The 26,697-nt window shown below is 44.9% G+C and overlaps 1 protein-coding gene across 3 annotated transcripts; it reads left to right on the forward strand.

Moving 5' to 3' along the window:
• On the forward strand, positions 1–24,972 carry PORCN (porcupine O-acyltransferase). Of its 3 annotated transcripts, XM_078386491.1 has the most exons (15): positions 1–142; positions 2,697–2,841; positions 7,459–7,651; positions 9,214–9,257; positions 9,853–10,034; positions 12,453–12,583; positions 14,479–14,493; positions 16,126–16,140; positions 16,234–16,359; positions 17,085–17,185; positions 18,600–18,676; positions 18,936–18,999; positions 20,614–20,699; positions 20,991–21,101; positions 22,548–24,972. In XM_078386491.1, exons 2-15 carry the CDS (start codon positions 2,706–2,708, stop codon positions 22,647–22,649), a joined length of 1,383 nt encoding a protein of 460 aa, XP_078242617.1. In that variant the 5' UTR covers positions 1–142; positions 2,697–2,705; the 3' UTR covers positions 22,650–24,972. The 3 variants fall into 3 exon arrangements, with proteins under 3 accessions (XP_078242617.1, XP_072847435.2, XP_072847438.2); XM_072991334.2 differs by lacking the exon at positions 14,479–14,493; XM_072991337.2 differs by lacking the exons at positions 14,479–14,493; positions 16,126–16,140.
• The last annotated feature ends 1,725 nt before the right edge of the window (positions 24,973–26,697 follow it).

Below are 26,697 nucleotides of genomic sequence, written 5' to 3' on the forward strand. Positions count from 1 at the left end.
TCCCACCTCCTCCTTCCCTTTGTAGTTTTCCAGCTTTTTTTTTAAAGGGGGGGGGAGGAGGTTGGTTGGGGAGAAGAACGGACTCGCAGCCCCGGAAAGCTGGAACACCAGGTTGGTGGTGGTGGTGGATCAAGGCACACAGGTGAGTTAGCCGTAACCCGATGCCTGTCGCTTTAAGAAAAACATCTGGAAGGAACCCGAGGGAACAGCTGGCCTGGGAAAAGGGGGGGGGAAGCGCGTGCTCGCGGCGATAAGAGTCACTTAGGCAAGGTCCGGGGTGCGTGCCCTCCGTTTTCTCGCATCTCCCGCAATGCAGTGGGGGTTACAGAGGGTCCTGGATTTGCAAGGGAATTTTTGAAATGTAATTAATTGCTTGGGCATCCTTTGGTGATGGTGGAGATTCCTCCTGCCTTCTCTTGCATCGGGGTGCCAGGATCAGCGCCCTGTCCGTGGGGGCGGGGGGAGGGAAGGGAGAGAACTCCCACCAGTACACCCCATTCTCTCTTAAGAATCGGTGCTCATTCGCTACACGGGGCTAATGAGGAACAGAAAAGGGCTTTCTGAAGGAAAAAAAGGACGAAGGAGCAGGATCGTCGTAATCCGATTTTATTTCAAATCCCGATGGCGAGTTTTCCTTTGTCTCAAACCCTCAGGTCTCTTTTTACTCCTCCCCATTCTCTCCAGCATTTCCTTCCTGTCCTTGCATGTGCCCATCGCCTCGCCCACCGGCAGATCTGGTTGCTCCATCATCCAGCTGGCCTCCGGTTGGAATACCCCGTGGATCCCCTTCATATAACCCTCCAACCGTTATTGCCAGATCTGCAACTTTTCATTCACGCAGCAGCCCTCACATATTTTCCGCCAGCGGTTCCTCTTCCATTGCATATACTGTAACCCTGCATCTTTCTATTTTGGCCCCTTTTTTTTTTGCTCTCCTTTCCACGCATCCGGCTTGAGCCATTATCCATGATTGCTTGTTTTGATATTTATAGGAAAGACAGATCTGGATTTATTTTGCTAGAAGGGAGCTGGTGTTAGTAGGCTTCTCAGAGTTAAAAAACAACAACTAAGAAGCTGTTGCACTGTGGAATTATAGATTATATATAGATGATTATATTCTTATTCCACAGCCAGGCCTGTAAACTAGTTCCCTGTGGCAAATTAAAAACTGCCTTCTGGTGACCAGAAGCTTTAGGCCAGCAGAATTCTGGGACATATAGCCCTCCAGATATTTCTGGAGTGCCGTCCCGATCATCCCTGACTATTGGCTGTACTGAATAGGCCAGATGGGAATAAATAAATATCTGGTGCAGAAGTTACTCTCCCTTCCTTAAGGGTACCACAATTAATCACAGTAGGTTTTATTTTTCTATCCTTAGTACTGTATGTTCTGAAGAAGTAATAAGATTTTTGTAGACGGGAGTGGAACTTTTTTCTGTGTAATTATGCTTCTTATTATATTTATTGCAACTATATAACCTCCTTTTTACAATCATGGAACAAAAGGGGACATGGATCGAGTCCCACAGGTAGTCTTCCATTGAGATACTGGCTGCATTGAGGCCCAGAATTCAGTAACTGATGGCACTATGTGGCCTTAGACCAGTGGTTCCCAACCTTGGGTCCCCAGATGTTCTTGGACTAAAACTCCCGGAAACCTTCACCACTAGCTGTGCTGGCCAGGATTTCTGGGAGTTGTAGTCCAAGAACACCCAGGTTACCCAAGGCTGGGAATCACGGTGACTTAGACCAAGAGAATGCCAAGTGAGAAATGCCCGGGCTACTGGTTCAGTTTTTTAATGTTAACCTAGAAGAGATGAAACTAGTGCCTGCAAATATCTGTGCAGTGTTCCTAGATAACTATGGCTCCATGACTGCTAGTTTGTTATTTGGATTATTGCGAGTCAATGTAAACACTGGCCTCAGACTGCAGGCCTTGGAGGTACCATGCTATAAGTCACAATATTAATGCACTGCCGGGCGGTGGGAGTAATAAGGGCATAAACTATTTTTGCAAAGCCATGACTGGTGACATAGTTACTTTACTATAGTATAACAAATCATTGATCTGGATTTCCGGCCGTTGGCACAATTTTTAAGTGTGTTTTTGTAAAAAAAATAAAAAAATAAAAACACAGAAAATGGTATGTTAGCAATGAATGTTACTCATGAAATTAGAACAGTTATAATTATAATTACAAATTATAACATCACAAGTGGCAAGTTATTTTGTCACACACAGACTAATGCTAATACTGTATGTAAATTAAAAGAAAAAAATTCTAAGCCTTATGAAATTGTGGAGCTAATCACATTCAGATTATGTTCAACTGGAATATATGGGATTTAAGCACAACACTTTGTGGGTTCCCTGATTTTGTAATTGTCTTCAACAGTGGTTCCCAGGGTAACCCAGGTATTCTTGGACTGCAGTTCCCAGAAGCCTTCACCACTAGCTGGGTTGGCCTGGATTTCTGGGGGCTGCAGTCCAAGGACACCTGGGTTACAAAATTAGAATTCTGGTCTACAAAATTAGAACAGAATTCTGTATGTGATGTGAAATTCTGTATTATGATCATCTCCACTTGCCTCATGTAGGGACCTAGCCTTGTGTGCTGAAGACATGTCCACATAAATATGGGGTGGGAGCCCTCGGGCTCCTCTTTTGACATCCTTTCGTCTCCCTCTGCCTCCAGGTGGTGGCCATGGTCACATACACACGGGAGGAGTTCTATCAGCAGCTGCTGAGTGGCTGCGTGCTGCCAACCACTCAGCAAGGATTTGAGCAGGTGTGGATTCTTCTACTGTTGTGCTTCGTGTGCCGTCTGCTTTGGAGACTGAGTAAGTGTAGCCCATGACACATGACCACGGTGTTGGACTGCAATTCCTTGTCAGTTTCCACAAAGGAATATCTGGACGTCCCTGATTTACAGGCTCCTTATGAGAGACTTGCAGATTTGTGTTCTTCACATATCTGTCAAGGAATTTATTTATGGTCACAGAACATATTGTACCTTGTAATATTTAATTTAAGCCTTCATTCCTGGATACCATTTATTATTTTGTCTTTAAAGTTCAAGAATGAATCCTTCTTTTCATTTAAAAGGTTTATTTAGCAAGCAAGCAGTTGAGTCACTAAAAGCCAAAAATATAAAATACACTTGGAGTATATATAAAAGTTACATGAGTATATATTAAAAAAAAAAAATCACAGCCTTCTATTACAAATTTCTCTAGTTCATATATGTAAGCAATACTTTCTCTGTATTAGAAGAAAGAGTGGTTCTAATAAAATAAGAGCTTCTGTTTAAATGTCATAGAAGTAAAGCTCCATGAATACTAAGAAAACAATTTCACTATAGTAAACATTTATTCTGTAACTGAGTAACTCAGTAATTGAGTAACTCAGAGAAACTATGGGCTATGCCGTGCAGGGACACCCAAGACGGACAGGACATAGTGGAGAGTTCCGACTAAACGCAATCCACCTGGAGTAGGAAATGGCAAGCCACTCCAGTATCTTTGCCAAGAACGCCCCATGATCAGAAACAAAAGGCTAAAAGATATGACGCTGGAAGATGGGCCCCTCAGGTCGGAAGGCGTCCAACATGCTACTGAGGAAGAGCGGAGGACAAGTACAAGTAGATCCAGAGCTAATGAAGTGGTTGGGCCAAAGCCGAAAGGACGCTCAGCTGTGGACATGCCTGGAAGTGAAAGGAAAATCCAATGCTGCAAAGAAAAATACTGCATAGGAACCTGGAATGTAAGATCTATGAACACTGGGAAGCTGGAGGTGGTCAAACAGGAGATGGCAAGAATAAACATCGACATCCTGGGCATCAGTGAACTAAAATGGACAGGAATGGGCGAATTCAGCTCAGATGATTATCATATCTACTATTGTGGACAAGAATCCCGTAGAAGGAATGGAGTAGCCGTCATAGTCAACAAAAGAGTGGGAAAAGCTGTAATGGGATACAATCTCAAAAATGATAGAATGATGTCAATACGAATCCAAGGCAGACCATTCAACATCACAATAATCCAAGTTTATGCACCAACCAGCATTGCTGAGGAGACTGAAATTGAACAATTCTATGAAGACTTACAACACCTTCTAGAACTGACACCAAAGAAAGATGTTCTTCTCATTCTAGGGGACTGGAATGCTAAAGTAGGGAGCCAAGAGATAAAAGGAACAACAGGGAAGTTTGGCCTTGGAGTTCAGAACGAAGCAGGACAAAGGCTAATAGAGTTTTGTCAAGAGAATAAGCTGGTCATCACAAACACTCTTTTCCAACAACACAAGAGGCGACTCTATACATGGAAATCACCAGATGGGCAATATCGAAATCAGATTGATTATATTCTCTGCAGCCAAAGATGGAGAAGCTCTATACAGTCAGCAAAAACAAGACCTGGAGCTGACTGCGGTTCTGATCATCAGCTTCTCATAGCAAAATTCAAGCTTAGACTGAAGAGATTAGGAAAAACCACTGGGCCACTCAGGTATAATCTAAACCAAATCCCTTATGAATACACAGTGGAAGTAAAGAACAGATTTAAGGAACTAGATTTGGTGGACAGAGTGCCTGAAGAACTTTGGATAGAGGCTCGTAACATTGTCCAGGAGGCAGCAACGAAAACCATCCCAAAGAAAAGGAAATGCAAGAAAGCAAAGTGGCTGTCCAACGAGGCCTTAGAAATAGCAGAGAGGAGAAGGGAAGCAAAATGCAAGGGAGATAGGGAAAGTTACAGAAACTTGAATGCAGACTTCCAAAGAATAGCAAGGAGAGACAAGAGGGCCTTCTTAAATGAACAATGCAAAGAAATAGAGGAAGATAACAGAAAAGGAAAGACCAGAGATCTGTTCAGGAAAATTGGACATATTAGAGGAACATTTTGCGCAAAGATGAACATGATAAAAGACAAAAATGGGAGGGACCTAACAGAAGCAGAAGACGTCAAGAAGAGGTGGCAAGAATACACGGAGGAATTATATCAGAAAGATGTGGATATCCCGGACAACCCAGACAATGTAGTTGCTGACCTTGAGCCAGACATCCTGGAGAGCGAAGTCAAGTGGGCCTTAGAAAGCCTGGCTAACAACAAGGCCAGTGGAGGTGATGGCATTCCAGTTGAACTATTTAAAATCTTGAAAGATGATGCTGTTAAGGTGCTACATTCAATATGCCAGCAAGTTTGGAAAACTCAACAGTGGCCAGAGGATTGGAAAAGATCAGTCTACATCCCAATCCCAAAGAAAGGCAGTGCCAAAGAATGCTCCAACTACCGTACAATTGCACTCATTTCACACGCTAGCAAGGTTATGCTCAAAATCCTCCAAGGTAGGCTTCAGCAGTATGTGGACCGAGAACTCCCAGAAGTACAAGCTGGATTCCGAAGAGGCAGAGGAACTCGAGACCAAATTGCTAACTTGCGCTGGATTATGGAGAAAGCCAGAGAGTTCCAGAAAAATATCTACTTCTGCTTCATTGACTATGCGAAAGCCTTTGACTGTGTGGACCACAGCAAACTATGGCAAGTACTTAAAGAAATGGGAGTCCCTTCCCACTTTATCTGTCTCCTGAGAAACCTATATGTGGGACAGGAAGCAACAGTTAGAACTGGTCATGGAACAACTGAGTGGTTCAAAATTGGGAAAGGAGTACGGCAAGGCTGTATATTGTCCCCCAGCTTATTTAACTTATATGCAGAATACATCATGCGGAAGGCTGGACTGGAAGAAACCCAAGCCGGAATTAAGGTTGCCGGAAGAAATATCAACAACCTCCGATATGCAGATGATACCACTCTGATGGCAGAAAGTGAGGAGGAATTAAAGAACCTTGTAATGAGAGTGAAAGAGGAGAGTGCAAAAAACGGTCTGAAACTCAACATCAAAAAAACTAAGATCATGGCCACTGGTCCCATCACCTCCTGGGAAATAGAAGGGGAAGATATGGAGGCAGTGTCAAATTTTATCTTCCTGGGCTCCATGATCACTGCAGATGGAGACAGCAGCCCTGAAATTAAAAGGCGCCTTCTTCTTGGGAGGAAAGCGATGACAAATCTGGACAGCATCTTGAAAAGCAGAGACATCACCTTGCCAACAAAAGTCCGAATAGTCAAAGCTATGGTTTTTCCTGTCGTGATGTATGGAAGTGAGAGCTGGACCATAAAGAAAGCAGACCGCCGAAGAATTGATGCCTTTGAATTGTGGTGCTGGAGGAGGCTCTTGAGAATCCCCTGGACTGCAAGGAGAACAAACCTATCAGTTCTAAAGGAAATCAACCCTGAGTGCTCACTGGAAGGACAGATCCTGAAGCTGAGGCTCCAGTACTTTGGCCATCTAATGAGAAGAAAAGACTCCCTGGAAAAGACCCTGATGTTGGGAAAGTGTGACGGCAAGAGGAGAAGGGGACGACCGAGGATGAGATGGCTGGACAGTGTCTGCGAAGCAACCAACATGAACCTGACACAACTCCGGGAGGCAGTAGAAGACAGGAGGGCCTGGCGTGCTCTGGTCCATGGGGTCACGAAGAGTCGGACACGACTAAACGACTAAACACACACACAAACATTTATTGTTTTCTTAGCTAAATCTTCCATCACTTAAAAACAAACTATTGCAATCCAAATTATTATTAAAATGATTCTATCAAAGCATACACAAAAGCACAATAATTAGATTACATTGCCTTAAATATTTCTCACCCAATATTTTCCCAGCAGAGATTTCTCCCTTATACAAAAATCACGTGGCTGTGTGTCTTGGGAGATATTCTTGTAAACATGATAGAAATCTCTGTTTTTATATTTTGAGATTTTCAGTTAGGCAAAACATCATGACGCAGAACTTTAGCTTTCCTGGGGACCTGGATTTTCTAGGGGCCAAGAGAGCTACCTGTTGAGCAATGGCCCCCACTTGGAGTTACTTCCTGAACATCGTATTTGGGCAGTACAATACTTTTTTGAATCTCAAGTTTCCTTCTTTTTACATTTTCTATATTTCCCATTCAAACTCCATATCATGTTTTCTTGTCATATAACTTTCCAAAAACCTAAAATTGACATTCTTTCCAGCATAGTCACCAGTGAGGATGATGGCAATTGTAGTCCAACAAAGTGTGGTTGGCTACGCACTGCTCCCCATCTGGCCAAGGAGCCCAAGCATCAAGTTCTTGAGCGTCCCCACCCCACCCTTAGCCCATGAGCCATCCCAGGGAATGATGTGCATGCAGAGAGAGAGAGAGAGAGAAAGCTTGGGCAGGGTCACTGGATTATACTGGACTAACCTCTGTTAACCAGGTGTACTCCAGATGTATTAGACTACAGTTCCCACTGCCCAAGTCATGGCTGTGCTGAATGGGGGATTCTGGAGTCCCTACTTTGAAAAACCAACATGTCCAGGTCCCGGTTGCCTCCCATCTGACCTCTGTTTCTCCTCCCTTTTAGCTTTGCCATCCTATGCTAAGCACCTGAGCACAGTGGCGAGTGGCTTCTATGCCCTCTACCACTTCTTCCAGTTGCAGATGGTGTGGGTCGTCCTCCTCAGCCTCCTGTGCTACCTTGTGCTGTTCCTGTGCCGCCACTCCACCCAGCGTGGCGTCCTGCTCTCCATCACGATCCTAATCTATCTGCTCATGGGGTAAGGGCTCAGGAGTCGGTGGGAAGGAAACCGACACACCCGCAGAACAAAACTGGTTGGGCATGTTAAGCACTGAGTGGCAGTTTGGGGGGGGAAATGCTCCATTTATGAAACGGAGACATTTTGAATAGATACCTTGAATAGGTGTGTGTGTGTGTGTGAGATTAGAAGGGTTAGATCAATTATGTTGGCACCTGAGAAGAAAATCCTCACAAATAACTCTCACTTCCCAGAATGAGAAAATACAATTGCCATAGATTAATAGATCTGCTGCCTTTTTTGTGGCACCCCAAATCAGCTCCCAGAGGTGACTGCCTCATTGTGCCCAACAGTAAGTCAGCTCTCCAATTAACGTGACAGAAAGGTTGGCCCCTTATATAGACCATTGATATTGACCACTGGCAAGGAACACTTATGGCCAGGATAATGCTCTTCTTAGCTAAAGCAGCTGAGAGGTTGTTGAGGAGAAATGATAACTCAGTCCAAGAAACATTTTAAAACTACAGAGACAGACTGACCCAACAGGTAAGAGGACTCGTTAAAATGTTAGGTAACAGTGGACCAAAAAGCCAGAAATATGTCAATATTTGACATACTTGAAGTCTTCTTGCACATGGTCCAAACAAGTTGAGTTATAGTTGTAAACCTTCTCAACTATATGGCTGTTCATCCTGCATTGGTCCATACTGCTTAATAGCAAAGGATATCAGTAATCAACCAGTGCAATAATATTCGTTGACAGTGTGCCTTTTTAGGCAATTAAACACGTGTGCAATGGTTTCAGTTCATGAAAGTTGTTGAAAGGAGGGAGGGAGTTTAGGGAAGACAGAATCACAGAATCATGGAATTGGAAGGGGCTTATAAGGCCATTGAGTCCAACCCCCTGCTCAAGGAAGGAATCCAAATCAAAGGATATCTGCTAGAAAGTTGTCTACATTCCTCTTGAATGCCTCCAGCGTTGGAGCACACACCACCTTTCGAGGTAACATGCAGTCTCCTAGATCAGTGGTTCCCAACCTTGGGTAACCCGGATGTTCTTGGACTGCAGTCCCCAGAGGCCTTCACTGCCCGCTGTGCAGGCTGGGGTTTCTAGCCATTGCAATCCAAGAACATCTGAGTTCCCCAAGGCTTGGAACCACTGATCTAGATGCTGTTTGGTTTCACCTTCCATTGCTTCCTCACCATGAGCTGTGCTGATGAGGAGAGACGAGAGTTCCAGTCCAGCAACATAAATTAGAGAGCTGCAGGTTCCTCCCCCTTGATTATAGAGCCATGAGGATAGCGGGGGAACAATGGAAGGGAGCTTAACCAACAGGAAACTGGATTCACTGAGGGGGTTCATCCTCTGTCCACCTCACTGGGGAAAAAAATCATTCAGAACAAGAAGGGACCAACAGGGAACAGTTAGTTGGATAGTTTATGGTTGAGCATCTGGCCTTTGGGGTGTCTCCCCTTTCTTTGGAAATCCTTGTGGAATTGGCTGGTTGGAAAAGGGGGTGGGGGGAGGAAAGGACCCTGATAAGTTGCTACACAAAGATGTTGTCATTTCCTCCCCCTGACAGAGAGATGCATATGGTGGACACTGTGAGCTGGCATAAAATGAGAGGTGAGTGATTGACAGATGTTCTCTTCCCTACCCTGAACAAACTTTGGGGTACGCTAAGAACAGATGCTGAGATCTTGGATTTTTAGTTTCCCCCCTCCCTTAGATAATTTGTCATTAAGATTTATTTCATACATTACTATTCCAGGCCCATTTGATGTGGACATGAGAGAGGGCCCTTCTCTGTGGCAGCTCCCCGGTTGTAGAAAGCTTTCCCTCAGGAGATTAGGCTGGTCCCTTTCCTTTTATCCTTCCGCTGACAGCTTGAAGATCCGGCTCTTCAGGCAGGCTTCTAACAATCATAACTGAGTCCCCGAATGCCATTTTTTAGTTGAATTTTTAAAGTTTTAAATTGTTTTAATCATTTGACGTATTTTAATTGCTACTATAGTTTAATTGTTTTTAATTTATAATTTATTGTTTTCAAATCTTTTCCTTATTTTTAACACTGTGAGCTGCATGTAAGTGAGAAAGGCAACTTATAAGTGAAGCAAATAAATGCCAGTGACTGTCATCCCAGAAATTGGGGCAGTCCGTTTCAGAATTTGGGATTTACCTGCAAGACCATAAGCTCTGAACTTCTATCCAACTGCCGCAGGTGCCCAGATGATTGTGGCCATGAAGGCAGTGTCCTTGGGCTTCGATTTGGACCGGGGTGAGGTGCCAGCCATCCCATCCCCAGTCGAGTTCATGGGGTACATCTACTTCGTGGGAACAGTTATCTTTGGACCCTGGTTCCGTTTCCGCACCTACTTGCAAGCTGTGGAGAGCAGGAAGATGGTGAGCGCCCTCTGCTGTTCTTTCCTAGTAAAGCAGGGTGGGCCAAATCTTTGGGGCCAACTGAGCAAAAGTCAAACCACTAAAAATGGGGGGGGGGGGGGGAGAGCGACTTCTAAAACGACACCAGTATTGGGTTTAAATTAAAGCTGTACTTCATAATGAATTAGTAATGCTTCCTAGTATCTTTATAGTTATTGGCAAACCTTAGAAAATTTACTTTTCAGGACTACAATGTCTACAATCCAGCAGCTGCCATGACCAGGTTTGTAGAAAGATGTTGGGAGCTGTCACCTCAAAATTTAATTTTTGTGAGTTTTACTTGTTGGCCAGAATATTAAAGGTAGATGCATTTCTTGCTGAGTAAATGGTTAGAAAACAATGTGCATATATTGGCTTTGCTGTGTGCAGGAACATTTATGAGACAGACTTTAATTCTTTCGTCATAAATGACATCATAAATAGTTCCCATCAGCCTTATAGCCACTGGATAGGGGTTGCAGCCTAACAGCAGCCGGAGGGCCATACTTGTCTACTCAATCGTAAGGGAAAGCTGAACATTTAGGAATGGGGCCTAGAATATTTCAAGGGTTTAGGCAGGATATCTCTGGGCACACTCACCCCAGGTCTAGCTGCATAAGCCCTCTTTATTAAGGCTTGTGGCTGCCCTCTATATTCTTGTGGGGCCTCAGGTGTCCTCTGCCCCCGATCTCCTCAGGGTGTTTTGATCTCCCCTTCAGGGTTGCTGGTGCTGACTGGCTTCTCTGAGAGGCTTTCTCCTCCTTCTGAACTCAAGAGGTTCCTAAGTAGCAGGAGCAGTCGTGGATTGCCACGGAAGATTCATGAGAGGAATCCCACTTTGAAATGCTGAGAGGGCGTCCCCACCCCACCCTTAGCCCATGAGCCATCCCAGGGAATGATGTGCATGCAGAGAGAGAGAGAGAGAGAGAGAGAGAGAGAGAGAGAGAGAAAAGCTTTCATCCTCAAACTGCTGTATTAGACAGTGACCTATATTCATTGGGTGATACGGACAACATTTCAACCAGTTGATTAGTGAGCATATGTGAATAAATATGTTCCTATATGCCCACTAATCAACCAGTTGAAATGTCCACGTGTATGTATGTATGCATGTATATATGAATAAATATATACATACAGTGGTGCCTCGCACAACGAGTGCCTCACACAACGATGAATTCACACAACGATGCCTTTTTCTGTTAAATTTGCTGCCTCACACAGCGATGTTTCCTATGGGGGATTTTCACACAACGATCTCCATTTTCGCTCCGGTAAAAGTGTCTTACAATGTTTGGACGCTGTTTTAAATGATTGCAATGGTTAGTCCACCTCCTGAAACCTATGCAAACTGATTTTGGTGTTGTTCTGACACTTCGTTAATTTATGATGACTTTTTGTTTTTTCCATTGGAAACCATTAGACAGACCATCCAATGGTTTCCTATGGAGAAAAAACAAAAAATCATCATAAATTAACGAAGTGTCAGAACAACACCAAAATCAGTTTGCATAGGTTTCAGGAGGTGGACTAACCATTGCAATCATTTAAAACAGCGTCCAAACATTGTAAGACACTTTTACAGGAGCGAAAAAGGACTTCGCAAAGGCATTGAAATGTATTGAGTCGGCTTCAATACATTCCAATATAGGAAACATTGTTTCACTCAACGATGTTTCCTATGGGGATTTTCACTGAACGATGGCAATCCGTTCCAATTGGAACGGATTAACCGGTTTTCAATGCATTCCTATGTGAAATGGTGTTTCACAGAACAATGTTTCACACAACGTTGATTTTTTTGGAACCAATTAACATCGTTGTGTGAGGCACCACTGTATATGTATATAAACATATACAAATATAAAATAAATTCATATATTCACCCTGGATACCCTGTGAAGTGTAGTGGATAAAGGGATGGATTAGGAGTTAGGAGGCCTGGATTTGAATCGCTGCTCAGACATGGAAACTCTCTGGGCTATACAGTATGTGGGATTGGTAAAACCATTCCTTAAGTACCTCACGTACCTTGAAAGCCCTATAAGGTCACTCTATGTCAGTTCTGACTTGACAGCACATAACAGCAATGGCTTCCCAGCGTGATGGAGTAGACAGAGTGGTGGACTAGGACTTGGGAGACCAGGATTCAAATCCCCACTTGGCCATGGAAACCGACTGAGGGAACTGATAAAAGCACTCCTTAAATATCTCACTTACCTCGAAGGCCCTGTTAGGTTTACTATAATTCAGCTCTGACGTGATGGCACAGAACACACACATGAATGAAAAGCATCCCATCTGGTTTCATACTTCGATCATGATATAAAATGTGTAGTGCATACACCTAATGTGATGGTTTTTTGGTGTTTTTGTTTTTTTGTTTTGCCTTCCACACAGAGCTTTTCCTGGCTCAGAAAGGTCTGCCAGAGCTTCTTCCTCTGCCTCGTGTGCCTCATCATGTCCACTTGTGTGGCCCCCTATCTCTTCTCTTACTTCATACCCCTCTACAGCTACAAGCTACTCAGAAAGTAAGTGGGTTGCTCTGGCCTTAGGTTCAATCAGGAGAAGCTGGCTTCTGTGGCTAAAAGAGATTTCTGCATCCATGTTGTATCAATTCTGATGCAAAGGGTGCTGCAGAATAAGACTCCAGAAGAAGTAGAATTATAATTACAGTATTGAGGCCTAAATTCAGTTGCTAGAGAATCATTGACTTAGTTGCTAAACAACAAATCCTATTGATTCAGTGGGTTTGCGCTGGTGGAGGCTAGAAACCAGATTGAGGCCTGAAAATTTTTTTTAAAAAAAATACACTGTCTTTCCTTATCACAAAGGATTTTTTTTTTGAGCTATTTCCTTCAGTTGTGTTCCCGGCCATGCCTCTGAATGCTTTATTTTAATCTCTGTTTTAAAAGCTCCTCTCCATTCTCTACACCTGTAGAAAAGCCCCTTTGGTTTCACGTTAGCCCGTGAAGACTGAAAAGCAAATGGTAGAATTGGGTGTATAGTGTATGGCCTTGAGCTCACAAACATCAAGTCATTTGGTGCAGAACAATAACCCCCCGAAGTCCTGTTTGTCCAGCTATGCTGTGCAATGCTGATAGTCGTCAGCCGCAGCCATTTTTTTGGAAAGAAGAACTTTCCAGCCTCGCTGACCAACAAAGTCCTTGAAGGTTCAGTGGAGCCTCTTTTGTTATGTAGGTGTGCAAACAGAACCTCAGCCATGTAAGAACTTGTTGTGATGGCAATCAGAGTGGTTACTAAGCACGTTTTTTTTTTTTTTTTTTTTAAAGGATGGTTTTCTTCCTTTCAAGGTGTCTTTCTGAGTAGAGTGGGTGTTCTCATCTTTCACACTGGAATGATGCTTCAGCTCTGAGTCAGCCCGTGATTTTGCTCTCTGAAGCAAAAGAGTTGGTTTAAAAATGCAAGATCAAATCCAGATTTTAATCCCACATTCAGCTGGTGGTTTCGGAAGCTCGCTGTTTAGTTTTAGTTTTTAATTAAATATTTAGAGGTGCCGCCCAAAATTAAGGGAAATCTGAGTTATTTTTAGTAGGATTCCCCAACCGTTTCTCAGGACCAATAAGAAAATTACAGGGCCGGCTCTACCACAGGATAGGATAAGGCAGCTGCCTCTCCCAACTGATTTGGGGCACCAGTGGTTAACTACTGGTGCAGGAGTATTTTGGCGGCCAGACAGGGACCAGCTCTTGTGAGATTTCTTCGTCAAGTGCTAAATATAACTTGACTGGCCTCGGGTATTAATTCAGCTTGATTTGAGCGAAGAGAGATGCTGTTCGTTGCTCCCTCCAAGTCTGGTCCTGCATATTTGTCTTAATTTAGTGCGATTTTCTAGTAAAGAGCTGTACTTTTGTCTCTCTCACTACTAGAAGCTTGAAGTGCACCAAGCAGTTCCTGCTATTAAAGCTGTGGTGCCTCCTTCATGTCATTTTTATTACAGGTGTTTAATCCTTTTAAACTCCTCTCTATCTTGGTTAACCATCAGGAATCCTTACTCAGGCTCTGAGGTGCCCTGTCTGCGCTTGTTAATGTCCTCCTGCTATATCCGCCTCTTGTTCCAGTGGTCTTCTCGATTGAACTCTTCTGTTTTATGGGAAGCCTGCAATTAAACAAGACAGGGATTTAAGGAATGCTAAACTGTTTATCACTTAAAACAGTCCTTGACTTGAGCAGCTAGGAAAAGTTCTGTAGCAATGCCAGTTTCCACTAGTATCTGAAGAAGGTGCACCTGTCAATTATCTCTGTTTTTTTGGACAACTAAAGCATAGGAAGTGTCTCAGTGTAGAGATATTTTCAATGACTGCTTACAATATCCTGTGACCTGATGAGTTTTCCACCCCTCCTGCATGCCTTAATTTTCTTCCACCCTTCTTCTTTCCCTTTGGGATTGTGTCGCTTGCAACAGGAAGCGCAGAAGCAGGTAACGACCTCGGCGGCGTTGCTCTCTAGCTGCTGTGGTCCACAGTGTCATTCACCATGTGGCTATGTTACGCTCCTGACCTCCCCATGGGTTTTATGTCACTTCCATTGTTTGTTAGGTCATTGAAGCTGGTGGCGCTGTGGTGCAACAGCTCAGTCCAAGCACCGTATTACCAACACAACTCATTTTTTCCCCTTCCGTGTAACTCAGCGCCTGGCATGGCCTGTGACCTGTTGGCACATTCCCATCATGGCTCACTCTGCTGCACAACACGCCTGCAGATGCCTTTTTTAACCTCGTCTTGCGGTCTGCAGCTGGTATGTCTGCTGGCCCCATGTGGTGAGCACCTCATGTGGCGCCTTGGGTCTCTCTTTGTTGACCAGCTTTGATTTGCCTCCTTTGCATCTGTGTCAGTCACTGGCTTTGCTGAAGAGGCGTGTCTTCCCTTTGTTCTGTGGCGTGGCTTACTCTGTGGCTCTGTCTGTTGCTCCATTGCTCTCCGTGTGGCTCTACCTCACAAGGCATGCTTCATGGCACTGTTCTGCATTGATGTCATAAACTTTCTCATAGTCCATGCAGTTGTGTATCTCACAGGAACTTTTTGTTACAGTGGGAGCGTACCTCTGAAAACAAATAACACAAAATGGCCAGCCATCATCTTTGTGCTCTTCTTTGTCTAGGACAGGGGAACGCAATCTCTATGTCCTTTTGCGTCTCCCCAACCCACTGATTTGGGTAGTGTGCCACTGTAATGCCTTAAAAACCATTTAATATTAAGTAATATGACACATCTAGAAAAGGCATGGCCCTCCAGATGTTTTGTGACCCCAGTGTCCACTATCCCAGCACAGCACAGGGAGCTGTCAGGGATTCTGGAGGATTATAGTCCAAGGATAGTGGGAGAGCCAACGGTTTCCCTTTGCTGCCAATCTTGTCTCTACCCCCTTCCCCCCCCCCCACAGACTCACAATAGAAACTGTACAAAGTAGGATAAATTTTAGCACTTCTGGGCATTCACAGAATAAGAGGAAAACCTAATTTTTCAGAATAAGAGGAAAACGTAGCCTTGGAGGACACAGACCTAATCAGAGAAATACTCAGAATAATTCAAACATCTGAAGAAAGTTAGTGAATAACTCAAACGTCTGAAGAAAGTTAGTGCTCTGACTGAGATAATTTTTTGTAACTCTAGAAATACAAACATCTTCTGGTTGTTGTGGGTTTTTTGGGCTCTTTGGCCGTGTTCTGAAGCTTGTTCTTCCCAATGTTTCACCAGTCTCTGTGGCCGGCATCTTCAGAGGACAGCACCAGCACAGCAAAAAAACCCACAACAACTATTAGATCCCGGCCATGAAAGCCTTCGCGAATATAACAAACATCTTCTTTTAAAAAAATCCTACACTTCTGCATTTCCACAAAATAGAAATACCCCTGTCTTTATTCACTGGAAACTAAAGTGGTCCCAGATACCAGAAACCCCTTTGTGGTCTTCTCTAGCTTTTCTCATAGTTTTCCTGCAGTTCTGTCGATAGAGAACAGCCCACTGCCCCACTCTCAATATCTACTGATTATTTCTTCTTTCTTTCCTGTTCCTCACTCCTGTGCTTTTCTTTCCCTGTTTCGGTGCCCCAGGAGCACAATGGTGAGGTGAGTCTTTGCAGGATTTCGGTTTCCTTGATGTAGACTGGCCAAAGGTGCCACCCGTTTCTAAAACAAGTTTTTTTGCTCTCACGAATGCAGGTGGCTCCGGGCTTACGAAAGCGCCAGCTCTTTCCACTTCAGCAACTATTTCGTGGGCTTCCTATCTGAAACTACAGCCACCCTGGCTGGGTCCGGCTTCACAGAGGAGAAGGACAATTTGAAATGGTGAGCAAGAGCTCTCCGTGGGTCTAGGAAGGGGGTGGTGGTTGTTATGGGAGGATAGGATTCCAGGCTAATTTAAGTAGGACTGTTGGCTCCTTAGAGCAGAAACCTATCTAGATATTAAGAGTGGGAAGAAAAGGCGACAGAAAGATGGAAGCGATCAGAGGAACAATGGATGAATGTAAGCAAAAGCAGCTATGCATGCTTAACGATGGCAATGGTAACATCATCATCAGCATGTGCTGTCACAGGTTGATGCTTGGAATCTTAGAACTGTAATGCTGGAGGGGACCCCATGGATCGTCAAGTCCAGTCGCTGTCATGGAGGCATAGTGGGGAATCGAACTCCCAGGTGCCTTAACTGCTGAGCTATCCAGCAGCTATCCCTGGGTGATGGTGACTCTCTCCAGGGTTTTCCAGATATAGAGTACTCAGAAGCAGTTTACTGTCCTAATTTTCTGAGGGTGCTCTGAGGTTATGTAGCTTGTCCAGGGCCAGACAAGCTGGCATTTCTCCTTGGAGGTACAGTGGGTATCAAACCCCCAGCCTCTGGCTCTGCAGCCAGATGCTCCAACTCACTTAGTTACCCAGCCATCTATGCACTCTTATCTGTAGTTTTTGGTTGGACATGCCTCCTCTTCTAGATCAAAGGGACCACGAAGCCAGAGAGTCCCCTCGTGTGTTCTCCGTCATGCCCGTGATTTATCCCCATCTTCTCCTTCTTCTAGGGATCTGACCGTTTCTCGCCCGTTGAATGTGGAGCTGCCACGTTCCATGGTGGAGGTGGTCACCAGCTGGAACCTGCCCATGTCCCGTTGGCTGAACTCCTGTAAGGAGGCTGGCTGCTCTGTATTGTCATTGCGTGGGGAAAGGGGTGGTTTAGAAAGAAGCTGAAACTGGTCCCCTGTTAGTCTTGGGCAATCAGTGGGCTTCTCAAGAAAGCAGGTCTGTGACTCCTTTGGAGTGGGAATAATCAACCCCTCACCAGTGTCACGAGGTATCTCTTCCACGCACCCTGTTTATCAGCTGAATGTTCCCCATAGACCGCAGCTCCCATCTGGCTGTTGTGGCTGGGATGACTGGGAGCTGAAATCCAAAACAGTCGAAGAGCCAGTTCAGTACCATGAGTTGGGATAGCCGATTGGATAGATGGCTTTGAAACAATGAGTGATAATTCGAACAGAGTAACAGAAGCTAAGTCTGTCAACAGTTGCTAGTCATGATGACTAAGTAGAACTTCCATGTTCTACTTCGTATGGATGTTCCACTTAGCCGTCAGGGCAGGAGCAAACAAGGGAAGGCTTGCTGCCATAATTCCCTGCATGCATGCTTCTCAAACGTCTCTAGATCGAGGCTGGGCAGCCCTACCACAGATTAAGGAATTACCACTCTCATCGCACCTCAGTACTGGCTAGGCTGGCTAGGACTGATGAGCACTGGACCTCCCTGACAGCTGGAGGGCTACAGGTTCCTGAGCCCTGCTTTAGGAAGCTGCTCTTGGTAACAGAATGTGGGACTAGATGTATAAGGAATAGGCAGCATGTGCCCCCCCCAGATGTTTTTGGGTTGTGTCTCCAAAGAGCCTGACCCAGCTCAGCGAGTGTAAAGGGAGGAGAGGCGATGTTCTTTAATCCAGCAACTGGCAAGAAGGGCTGTGTGGGGTAGACGTGGGTTACAAGGACCTCAAAAGGGAGGCTAGCTAGTTGGACAAGATGGAAGCATGGTAGGGGTAGTTGGTTGACATGGGCTGTTCGTATCCCTGGGGATATGAATCACAGCACCCCAGGTGCCACATGGAGGCCCATTCCCTTCCTCTAGAACTGACTGGTCCACTCTCCAATTGCCACGTGGCACTCGGGTCTTCGTCATCGCTGTCGGGCTAGTCAGGGAGGCAGCCCGGCCAGTGCCTCCCCATGTAGCCAACCACTCATCAGCTGAGCGTGGAGACTCCCTATCTAGAGTGGTCAGCTGAGCAGGGAGGCAGGAAGTGTCGGCCGGGCTCCTTCCCAGATGGGTGCGATGACAACGACAAAGGACCCAAGCCCCGCATGGCGACCAGTGAGTGGACGAGGTGGTTCTGAGTGGAGGGAATGGGCCTCCGCGGCACCTGAGGTGCCACAATTTGATATACAAACAGCCTATGTCTAGTAGTTGCTTGAAACGAACATTGTGTTTTGTATCTCAGTGGATTTCAGTAGAGAACCAGAGGAGTTGCTCAACTAACTAACTCAATCTGCTTCCAGATGTTTTTAAGAATTCCTTGAAACTGGGCACCTTCTCAGCCATCATTGTAACTTACGCAGCAAGTGCCCTCTTACATGTGAGTATCTTTCTCTTTCAGTTCTGGCTCAAAGCCGTGGCCGAATATTTACTGCTAAGTTTGTTCTAAAACATTTCTGTTCCACCTTACCATCCAGAGGCCTCTTCAAAGCAGGTCACAATAGATAATCTGACATGCCAGACATGGGAATGGGACTTGTATCCAGCTACAATTTATTAAGGTGATGGTGGGAATTAAGAGTTCAGATCTGAAGTTGTCGTTCTGGTGGGAGAATTACCTGTCTTGCTTTTCTGCCTAGGGGCTGAGTTTCCACCTGGCTGCTGTGCTGCTATCTCTGGGTTTCATCACTTACATTGAGCATGGTGAGCACTTCACATTTATTGAGCCATTGTGGCAGTTCATTATCCCCACCCAGCTTGACAGACATTATTGGAAACCACTGTGATTTATTATTACATTCACAGTCTGTGGCGACCTTCAGGTCTATCTCCCTGCTCCCTTCTTCTCCAGCACAGAAGGAAGAGCGTGAAACTAAACTGTTCCCTGAGGGTATCAATCAGAATATAGTAAATGGTGCTTGGTAAAAACTACAACTCCCAAAATCTCCTAGTGAGCATGACCAACGGCACCATGAGAGATACAATCCAGAAAAATAATTGTCAAAGAATCAGGGGACCCTGTGACACTGTGTCACATCCCCCCCCCCTCCCAATGAAGTCTCCTTTCTATAGTCACTCAGCCTTCTCCCTCCTGCTGGTTCTGAGATAAGAGGAGATCAGGGCGAGCAGACGTAAAGAGAAGCTGTGAATCTGAGAACATTTCACTCCTCAGCACGCCGTTCAGCCTACCACGCTGTGCACGCGCCAGGGGGTTTAATACACAAAACACGACAGGCTGCCACCACTCCCATAAAAATATTAAAACTCAGTAGCTTAGTCGAGGCTACTTTCCCTCTCATTCACCAACCGGAAAATTGCTTGCAAGGATTCTTGTATTTTATTACAGGAAGAAGAAATGGGAAAAGGGGGTGATTTAAAAGAATGCAAGCCTTACATGGTTAAAAGGAAAGGTTACTAAAAAATAGTTGTTGTGGGTTTTTCGGGCTTCGCAAAAAATCAGGAGCAATTTTGATTACAGGATTACAGCATTCAAGCAGGAACCTGACAGGCAGAAAATAATAACATCCAATCTACCCTTTATGACTCATACATACCTAAGCAGAGGAGATAGAGTAGTTCTGGGTTTCCCTTCATAAGGCAAAACCTGGCACATCTTCATGAGGATTGCAATGTCCTCCTCATGAGTCAGGCAGAATCTCTGAAGATGGAGAACTACTGCTTCCCTCATGGAATCAGTTCCCCCCTCCCCCAGGTTAAGACAAATCACCCTTTTCCCCATTCCTTTTATACACTTGAATGAGCTATTTGTGGCCTGCAGTCACTTAATAGCTCTTAATCCACTTGGATGATTCTGCAAAACAAAAGCATTTCACTGCTGTTCCCAGCTTCAGAATCTATTTACTCTCAAGGAAGGAAATAGAGTAATTCCGGTTTTCACGATAGAAACAATGGGTGACTGCTTTGAGACACAAAAGATAAAGTGAAATTCGAACTCCTATTTTGAAGTCCTCTTGATAAAAGATGAACAAAGCAGCACCCCTTCTTTCCTTGAAGTTGTCAGGAATACACCACAGGAGGTAAGGAGAAGGTGGGAATAGACTATTTCCACATGACCTTTTGTCCTCCAAGCTTATGTTCCATGCACTCGTGGGCACACAGAAAAGTCCAGAAACTGAATTTCATTTTTCATGTTTCCCCAAGTTCTTGCTTTCTTCCCAGTAATTTTTCCAACCTCTGAAAAAAAATGGTTGGGTAAACAACCCAGCAAGAACAGCAGACCAAGACTTAGGCCTCATCAGCAAAGAACTTGAACAAGTTGTTCTGGTGAGGTGCCCATATGCTTTGGTTTCTTCCTAGTCCTCCGGAAGAGGCTCTCCGTCATCTTTGATGCCTGCATACTCTCCAAGAGGTGCCAGCCGGGATGTTCGCATCGCAACAATAGGGTGAGATGAGCTTTATGTTCCCAGGGTCTGTGACCATCCTTGAAGCTATCAGTCCAACGGTCTGGCCTGACTGTGTTCTCCAAGCTCTCAGGAGGAGCTCCTTCCCAATTCAGCCTCCTTAAATCCTATTGATTGTAGATGCTGGGGGTAGGAGCCATTGAACCTGGGACCGGCACCATGCAAAGCATGCTTTTTACTCTGTTGGGATCCCTTCTTGGGTTGTGGGCACAGGGGAGAGTCCTGCTCATGTGCAGTTGAACTGAGCCTCCATGACTTCTTCTCCTGTTGCAGAATCTTTGGGTTTTCCTCCTCAACTTCATTTTTGGTGCTCTCGCGGTCTTCCACCTGTCCTACCTAGGCTCCTTATTTGACATGGACGCTGACGACGCTGTGGAAGAGCAGGTAAGGAATGGGAGATTGGGAAGGCTGTCGAAATACAGGTATAGGAAAGCCTTGTTTAATAAGGAGCACAGTTGAAGAAATATACAGTCCCTGTGGTGGCCCTCAGAAATCCTTACACAAGACCAAAGGATACAGGGTAACATGGGGCTATGCTTCTGAGCTCTCATGGTAGGGCCAATTCAGTTCTACAGAAGGCCAGATTCTGCAGCCACAATAAACTGGGCAAATAAACATGGTTGTTTGTTGCGCATAGTTCTGCTTCTACTACTAGCCCTCATGGAGAGGCACAGAAAATATAGCTGCCTGATCTCCTGAACTTTCAGGGCTTCCCCCTGTCCTCTTGGCTGTAAAATTGCACAAGGAATCCGCTAAGCTTATCTTCAGTATCATGAAGACTAGAAAACTGTATTTTTTTCAAAGACAGTGTCATCTTATAATGCCTACTCAGAAAGCTAGTCCCATAAATTTCCGTTGACATTACTCTCAGGTCAACGGATACAGGATGGCAGACACCGTCAAACTTTCTCACAACACTAATTTCAACACTTCTTACTTATATGGCATTATTTTAGAAACACAGAAGATAACAGGGAAAGGGGACCACCTCATACAATTGTTTTCATAAGCTTTCATGGCAGAGATTGGTACTACAGATACACATCCATCAGCAGAAAGGGTGCAGTGCTTTTAGAAGTTGCAAAGTAACCGGCCTCTTCCTGGTCTAAGAGGTAGTATAGCTCAATGGGTTGAAGCACCCACATGTTTTGAATCCCACTGTGCCTCCTGGGAGAGTGGCAGGCCGAAGTCACCCAGAGCATCATTTTGTAATGTGTTGCTGATGGGATTGTTTGTAGAAATGAGCACGCACTGTGATTCAGCCCAGTTTGGCCCAGCTCACCTGCACGGGTGTTCCACGGGCGCTGCACACTTCCCTTCTCCGCCTCCGGTTGGTCACCTGCTCACTGGCAGCAGCGGCTCCTCCACCTCTTCAGGCAGTTGCACACTCAGAAGCAGCCCCTTATGCTTCGCTCCTCCATCTCCTCTGGTGGCCACCCACTCATATGAGGAAGCAGGCAGGGAAGCCCAAGGCACTGCCTCTCAGTGGGTGATTGCCTGAGGAGGCTGAGAAGAGTAGCACACTGCTGAGTGAGTGATCGCCTGGAGGAGGTGAGGAGGGAAGTGCGTGGTGCCTGTGAAACATCTCTGTGGGTGCCACACCAAACTTTGGTTCATGCTCATCTCTAATTGTGCATCCTGCCAGCTGCACCCAGTCTCAGGACACCAGCAGCAGAGAAGGGACTCTAAGTGCTTTATATCCAGAAAAAAAAATCTGTGGCATATAATTATTATGGCTGGTCCCAATTAAGTTGTCTCCCACCCCCAATCTTTCTTCTTACTCATGTTAAGTTTTGACTACTTGACTGTGCTGTGCTCTCTCCTCTCCAGGGTTACGGCATGTCCTACACCATCCGGAAGTGGTCTGAACTGAGCTGGGCCAGCCATTGGGTGACTTTTGGATGCTGGGTCTTCTACCGACTCATCAGCTGAACCTCTTGCATGGGCTGGAGGGGGAGATGGAGCCAGGAGGACAGGAAGAGCGAGGCAGAGTGGAGAACCCTGTCTTCTTCAAGAACTTTTTGGTGCCAATCTGGACTTAAGTCTCTGGAACAACCAGCTGAGCCCATTTCCCTCTGGGACACTTTTGGAAGGAAGGGGCCTCTCTGCTTAGGGGGTGTGCTGCACACGACACCCTGGGCATACCCTGATCCACGGCCCCCAACGACAAAGCCTCTTGAGAAGGATAGCCTCAACAGTTCCCAAAACCACAACAATGGGAAATCAGTTCTTTCCCCATCCATTGACTCTTTGAGGGAACAACACTCCTTGCTATTGTAGAAATCCCTGGTTTATTCTGCTGTTCCCTCTAGTGACCCTCTGGGGAAACCATATCCGCTCTCTCTCCCTTCCCCCCAACTCCAACTGCGTTCTTGTATGGTTTCGTTTAATAATTTTTATTAGAAAAGTTGTCTGGCTAATTCTGTGCATGCTCTCCTTTCTGCTGTCTCATGCCTGATGATGGGAAATGGGCCCACCGCTCTCATGGCATCCTTAGTCATTGCTGGGATTGCTGCCCTTTTTCTTTTCTTTTCACAGTAAAGTCTGATGACTGGCCAGTCAGAAAGGTGATTTTTTTAAAAAAAAACGTGTGGTTCAAAATTGCCCCTCCTCCCTAACTTTGAAGATAAGGTTATTTTAATTTAGGATCAGCGAGTTTGAATAACTGAGGTTTTGTTTCCAAGATCTCCTCGTTTCAGAGGCTTGAGGATTCTTAATTCCAGCAGTGGCAGAAACAACGCAAGGATGTTTGGTGAGAGGAAGATGGGCAAAGCAAGAAGAACAGGCATATGTCGCTTTTGTACAGGTTTATTTCTCTCCAATGCGAGCAGCTGCAACGCCTGTCCTAAGGCTTACTTACTGCAATAAGAGCTTAAAGCTAAAATATGCTGGTACTTTTGCTCTACCTTCTTGCCTTCGCACCTACCCATGGAAAGAAGCTGTTGTGAAATTAAATCCAAACCTCTGGTTGAAAAGAGATCTCCCCCCCCCCCTTGCAAGGCACCTGCTGACACTCCCTGTTGCTGAGATACCTGGAATTCCTGCTTATCCATCTGCTCTTCCTCCACAACCATGTGAACCAGAAACGTACTCTGTTTTCTTTTTCTTTTTCCCCTTCTCGCAAAGAAAACTCAAAAACTCAGGAAATAAAATGCGGTCTCTGGTTATGCATAGCTAGTCAGAATACATTCATTGCTGGCATATTACTGATTTGCATTAATTATTCTGGAAGAATGTTTTCTCTCCTTCCAGGCAGATTAATGTGGGGTAGAACATAAGCTCTAAAGGGAAGAGGAGAGGAGGGATATAGTACTCGTCTTCTACCATGTTCTCTTCCCCTCATTATGGTGATTAAGCCAATATGGGCCGTATGAATATATTAAGAAATGCTGAATCTGTGTCAAATGGTTTCAAGTATGGCTCTCTCAAGTAGGGGGTGGGTGAAGCTTCCTAGATGTTTTGGACTATAACTCCCAGTATTCTTTATCACTGGTTTGGGGCTGCCAGTGGTTGTGGGAGCCCACCAACATCTGGAGGGCCACACTTTGCCTGCCCTTGCTTTATTGTATGACCCCCCACATAGCAGATCATAAGATCCCAACTTGAAAGGCCCAAGAATGCTATCATATGGACTCTATCCTTCTAGTCTCATTGTTGCCTAGGTCAGTGGTCCCCAACAGCGAACCATGGACTGGGTGGGGAGGTGGGGTCTGTGCGGGGGGCACCCACATGGCTGGGGGCACAGGGTCATGCTCACGCGCATGGGTGGGGGAGTGCGTGCAGGGGGGCAGTAGATCTGTCTCCGTGGCCACGGACTGGGAGTTGGGGACCCCTGGCCTAGGTGGTCTAGTTTTTAGTAGAATTATCCTCTTTCTCTGCAACAACATCTTCTGGGATATCCATTAGCCATTGCTTCTGTAGCAGCGAGGTAAACATGCAAGGGTAATGAGCACTGGCATAATTCTGCATTGTACAGCACATGGTGCCTGAAAGAGCAAGTTAGATGTGGATGTACCTGAGAGCTGTTATACAAGGTCCAGTCTGAAAAAGCAGCAGAAGGAGGCAGTCCTAAGCTTGGATAACAGAACAGGTGGTATCATTTTATCAAGTACAGTATCTCTTTCTAGGTGGGGATCCGAGTTCTCAGAAACCATCTAAGTTAACAGTATTTCTGTGTACAGAAGGCGGGGAATTCAGAGTTCAATCAAGATTGATTGTATACGTACTTCAATGATTAAAAAAATAAAAACCAGAATATGTGTGTGTTTTTTTGTAAATCTGCATGGAATGGCAAGAATGCTGTATAGGCAGATATTTTTATCACAAATATGAAGGTTTGTCTCTTTTGTCTCTGATGTTATTATCTGTGGAATCGGCCAGCATTTTGCCAGTAAAATGGGTACTGTTTGCAGCTAACAGCAAAAATATACTGGTACTTTAGCCCTGCTTTCTTGCCTTTGGCCCCACCTGCCGCTGGAAAGAAGTTATCTGGAGCTTGGAAATCTACTTTCTCAGACTAGGATTTTCAGAACCACATTGCTTGCATGGCTGATGGAACATTCGAAGAGCCACAGCCTTAAAAATGCAGTTTCCTACATCCAGCCTAAAACACAATTTGTTGCAAGCTGCAAACAGATGCTTTCTTTCCCGTGATAGGAAAAAAATGTATTTTCGCCCTAGAATTTTCTCTTCACCCTTTTTCTTGGTGGAGGTTAAAACCAGAGAAGGTAAGCAGAGCTTGAGGCTATATGTAATCAAACTCTGGTTTGTGATCATAGGAGCTGGGCCATTATCTCGCAGCCTAGATACAGGTAATGTCCCAGGACCAACAGCCCAGCAGGAGAAAAGAGGCCCAGACATACCACGTTCAGTGTAAGTGATGGGAGGCCGGAGATAGCAGCATAGCAGATACAGTAAATGGAAAACTGACAGAGGTGGATCTCCCATCAGAACCCATCCACCAAATTCTTAAGTCATTTAATATTTCAGGTTAATTTCTGGCCAAGGAGCAGAACTGCTATGAATAAGCAAAAAATATTTATTTGGTTCCTACAGCTCTGACACTTCCCTGAAGCCACAGAGAATATTTAAGATACTCGTAATGTTATCAGATTATTTCGCACAGTGCAGAAATTTGCTCCTGATTTCACATCTGGCATGAATTCAGAAGGAGATACCATGATACCACATTGCTATGCCTTTCTCTGCTTGCTACCTTATTTCTTTTTAAGTGCTGATTTTTAAAAAACCAAAAAACCCCTGTCTTTTGGCCTATAAGAGAACGCATTTTAGCTGCAGATGAAAGAGAGAACAGGCAGTTTGGATGCAGGAGGCCAGACTTCATGCATTCCTAGTTGAAAAAAAGGAATATGGCTTTGTAGAGAGAACTGCTAGCAAACAATATAGACTACAATGGTCTAAATGGACCCAATCCATTACTTCTTATATTTATATGCTACCAGTGTGTTGAGTGGACTTATACTTGTGGGAGAGGTTAAGTGTTGCTCTCTTCTTTGTGTATTACAGTGGGGTCTCTACTTAAGAACTTAATCCGTATTGGAAGGTGGTTCTCAAGTTGAAAAGTTCTTATGTTGAATCTGCATTTCCCATAGGAATGCATTGAAAACCATTTAATCCGTATCTGCTCTTTTCCGTCCATAGAAACTACAGTGGAACCTCTACTTAAGAACTTAATCCATTTTGGAATGGTGTTCTTAAGTTGAAACGTTCTTAAGTTGAAGCAAAATTTCCCATAGGAATGGACTGAAAACCAATTAATCCGTTCTGGCTGTTTTTTTGTTATGTAGAGGTGCGTTCGTACATTGAAGCATTAGTTCCCATAGGAACTAATGCAAAGCTGGTTAATACGTACTCTACCACTAGGGGGAGATTTTTTTTTTAACCTAAGATGACCTAAGGTTAAAAAAAGAGCAGGAAAGGTTTTTTTTTCCTGTTCTTATCTAGGATTTCTGTTCTCAAG

Source organism: Pogona vitticeps, chromosome 2, assembly GCF_051106095.1.
Source record: "Pogona vitticeps strain Pit_001003342236 chromosome 2, PviZW2.1, whole genome shotgun sequence".
Classification (NCBI taxonomy): domain Eukaryota; kingdom Metazoa; phylum Chordata; class Lepidosauria; order Squamata; family Agamidae; genus Pogona; species Pogona vitticeps.

Excerpts from the sequence above, each read along its gene's own strand:
- PORCN (XM_078386491.1), top strand. The coding sequence starts at position 2,706 with ATGGTCACATACACACGGGAGGAGTTCTATCAGCAGCTGCTGAGTGGC. Across the intron at positions 9,258-9,852 it reads GAGCTGGCATAAAATGAGAG|GTGCCCAGATGATTGTGGCC; the intron begins GTGAGTGATTGA and ends CAACTGCCGCAG. Across the intron at positions 18,677-18,935 it reads CAGCAAGTGCCCTCTTACAT|GGGCTGAGTTTCCACCTGGC; the intron begins GTGAGTATCTTT and ends TTTTCTGCCTAG.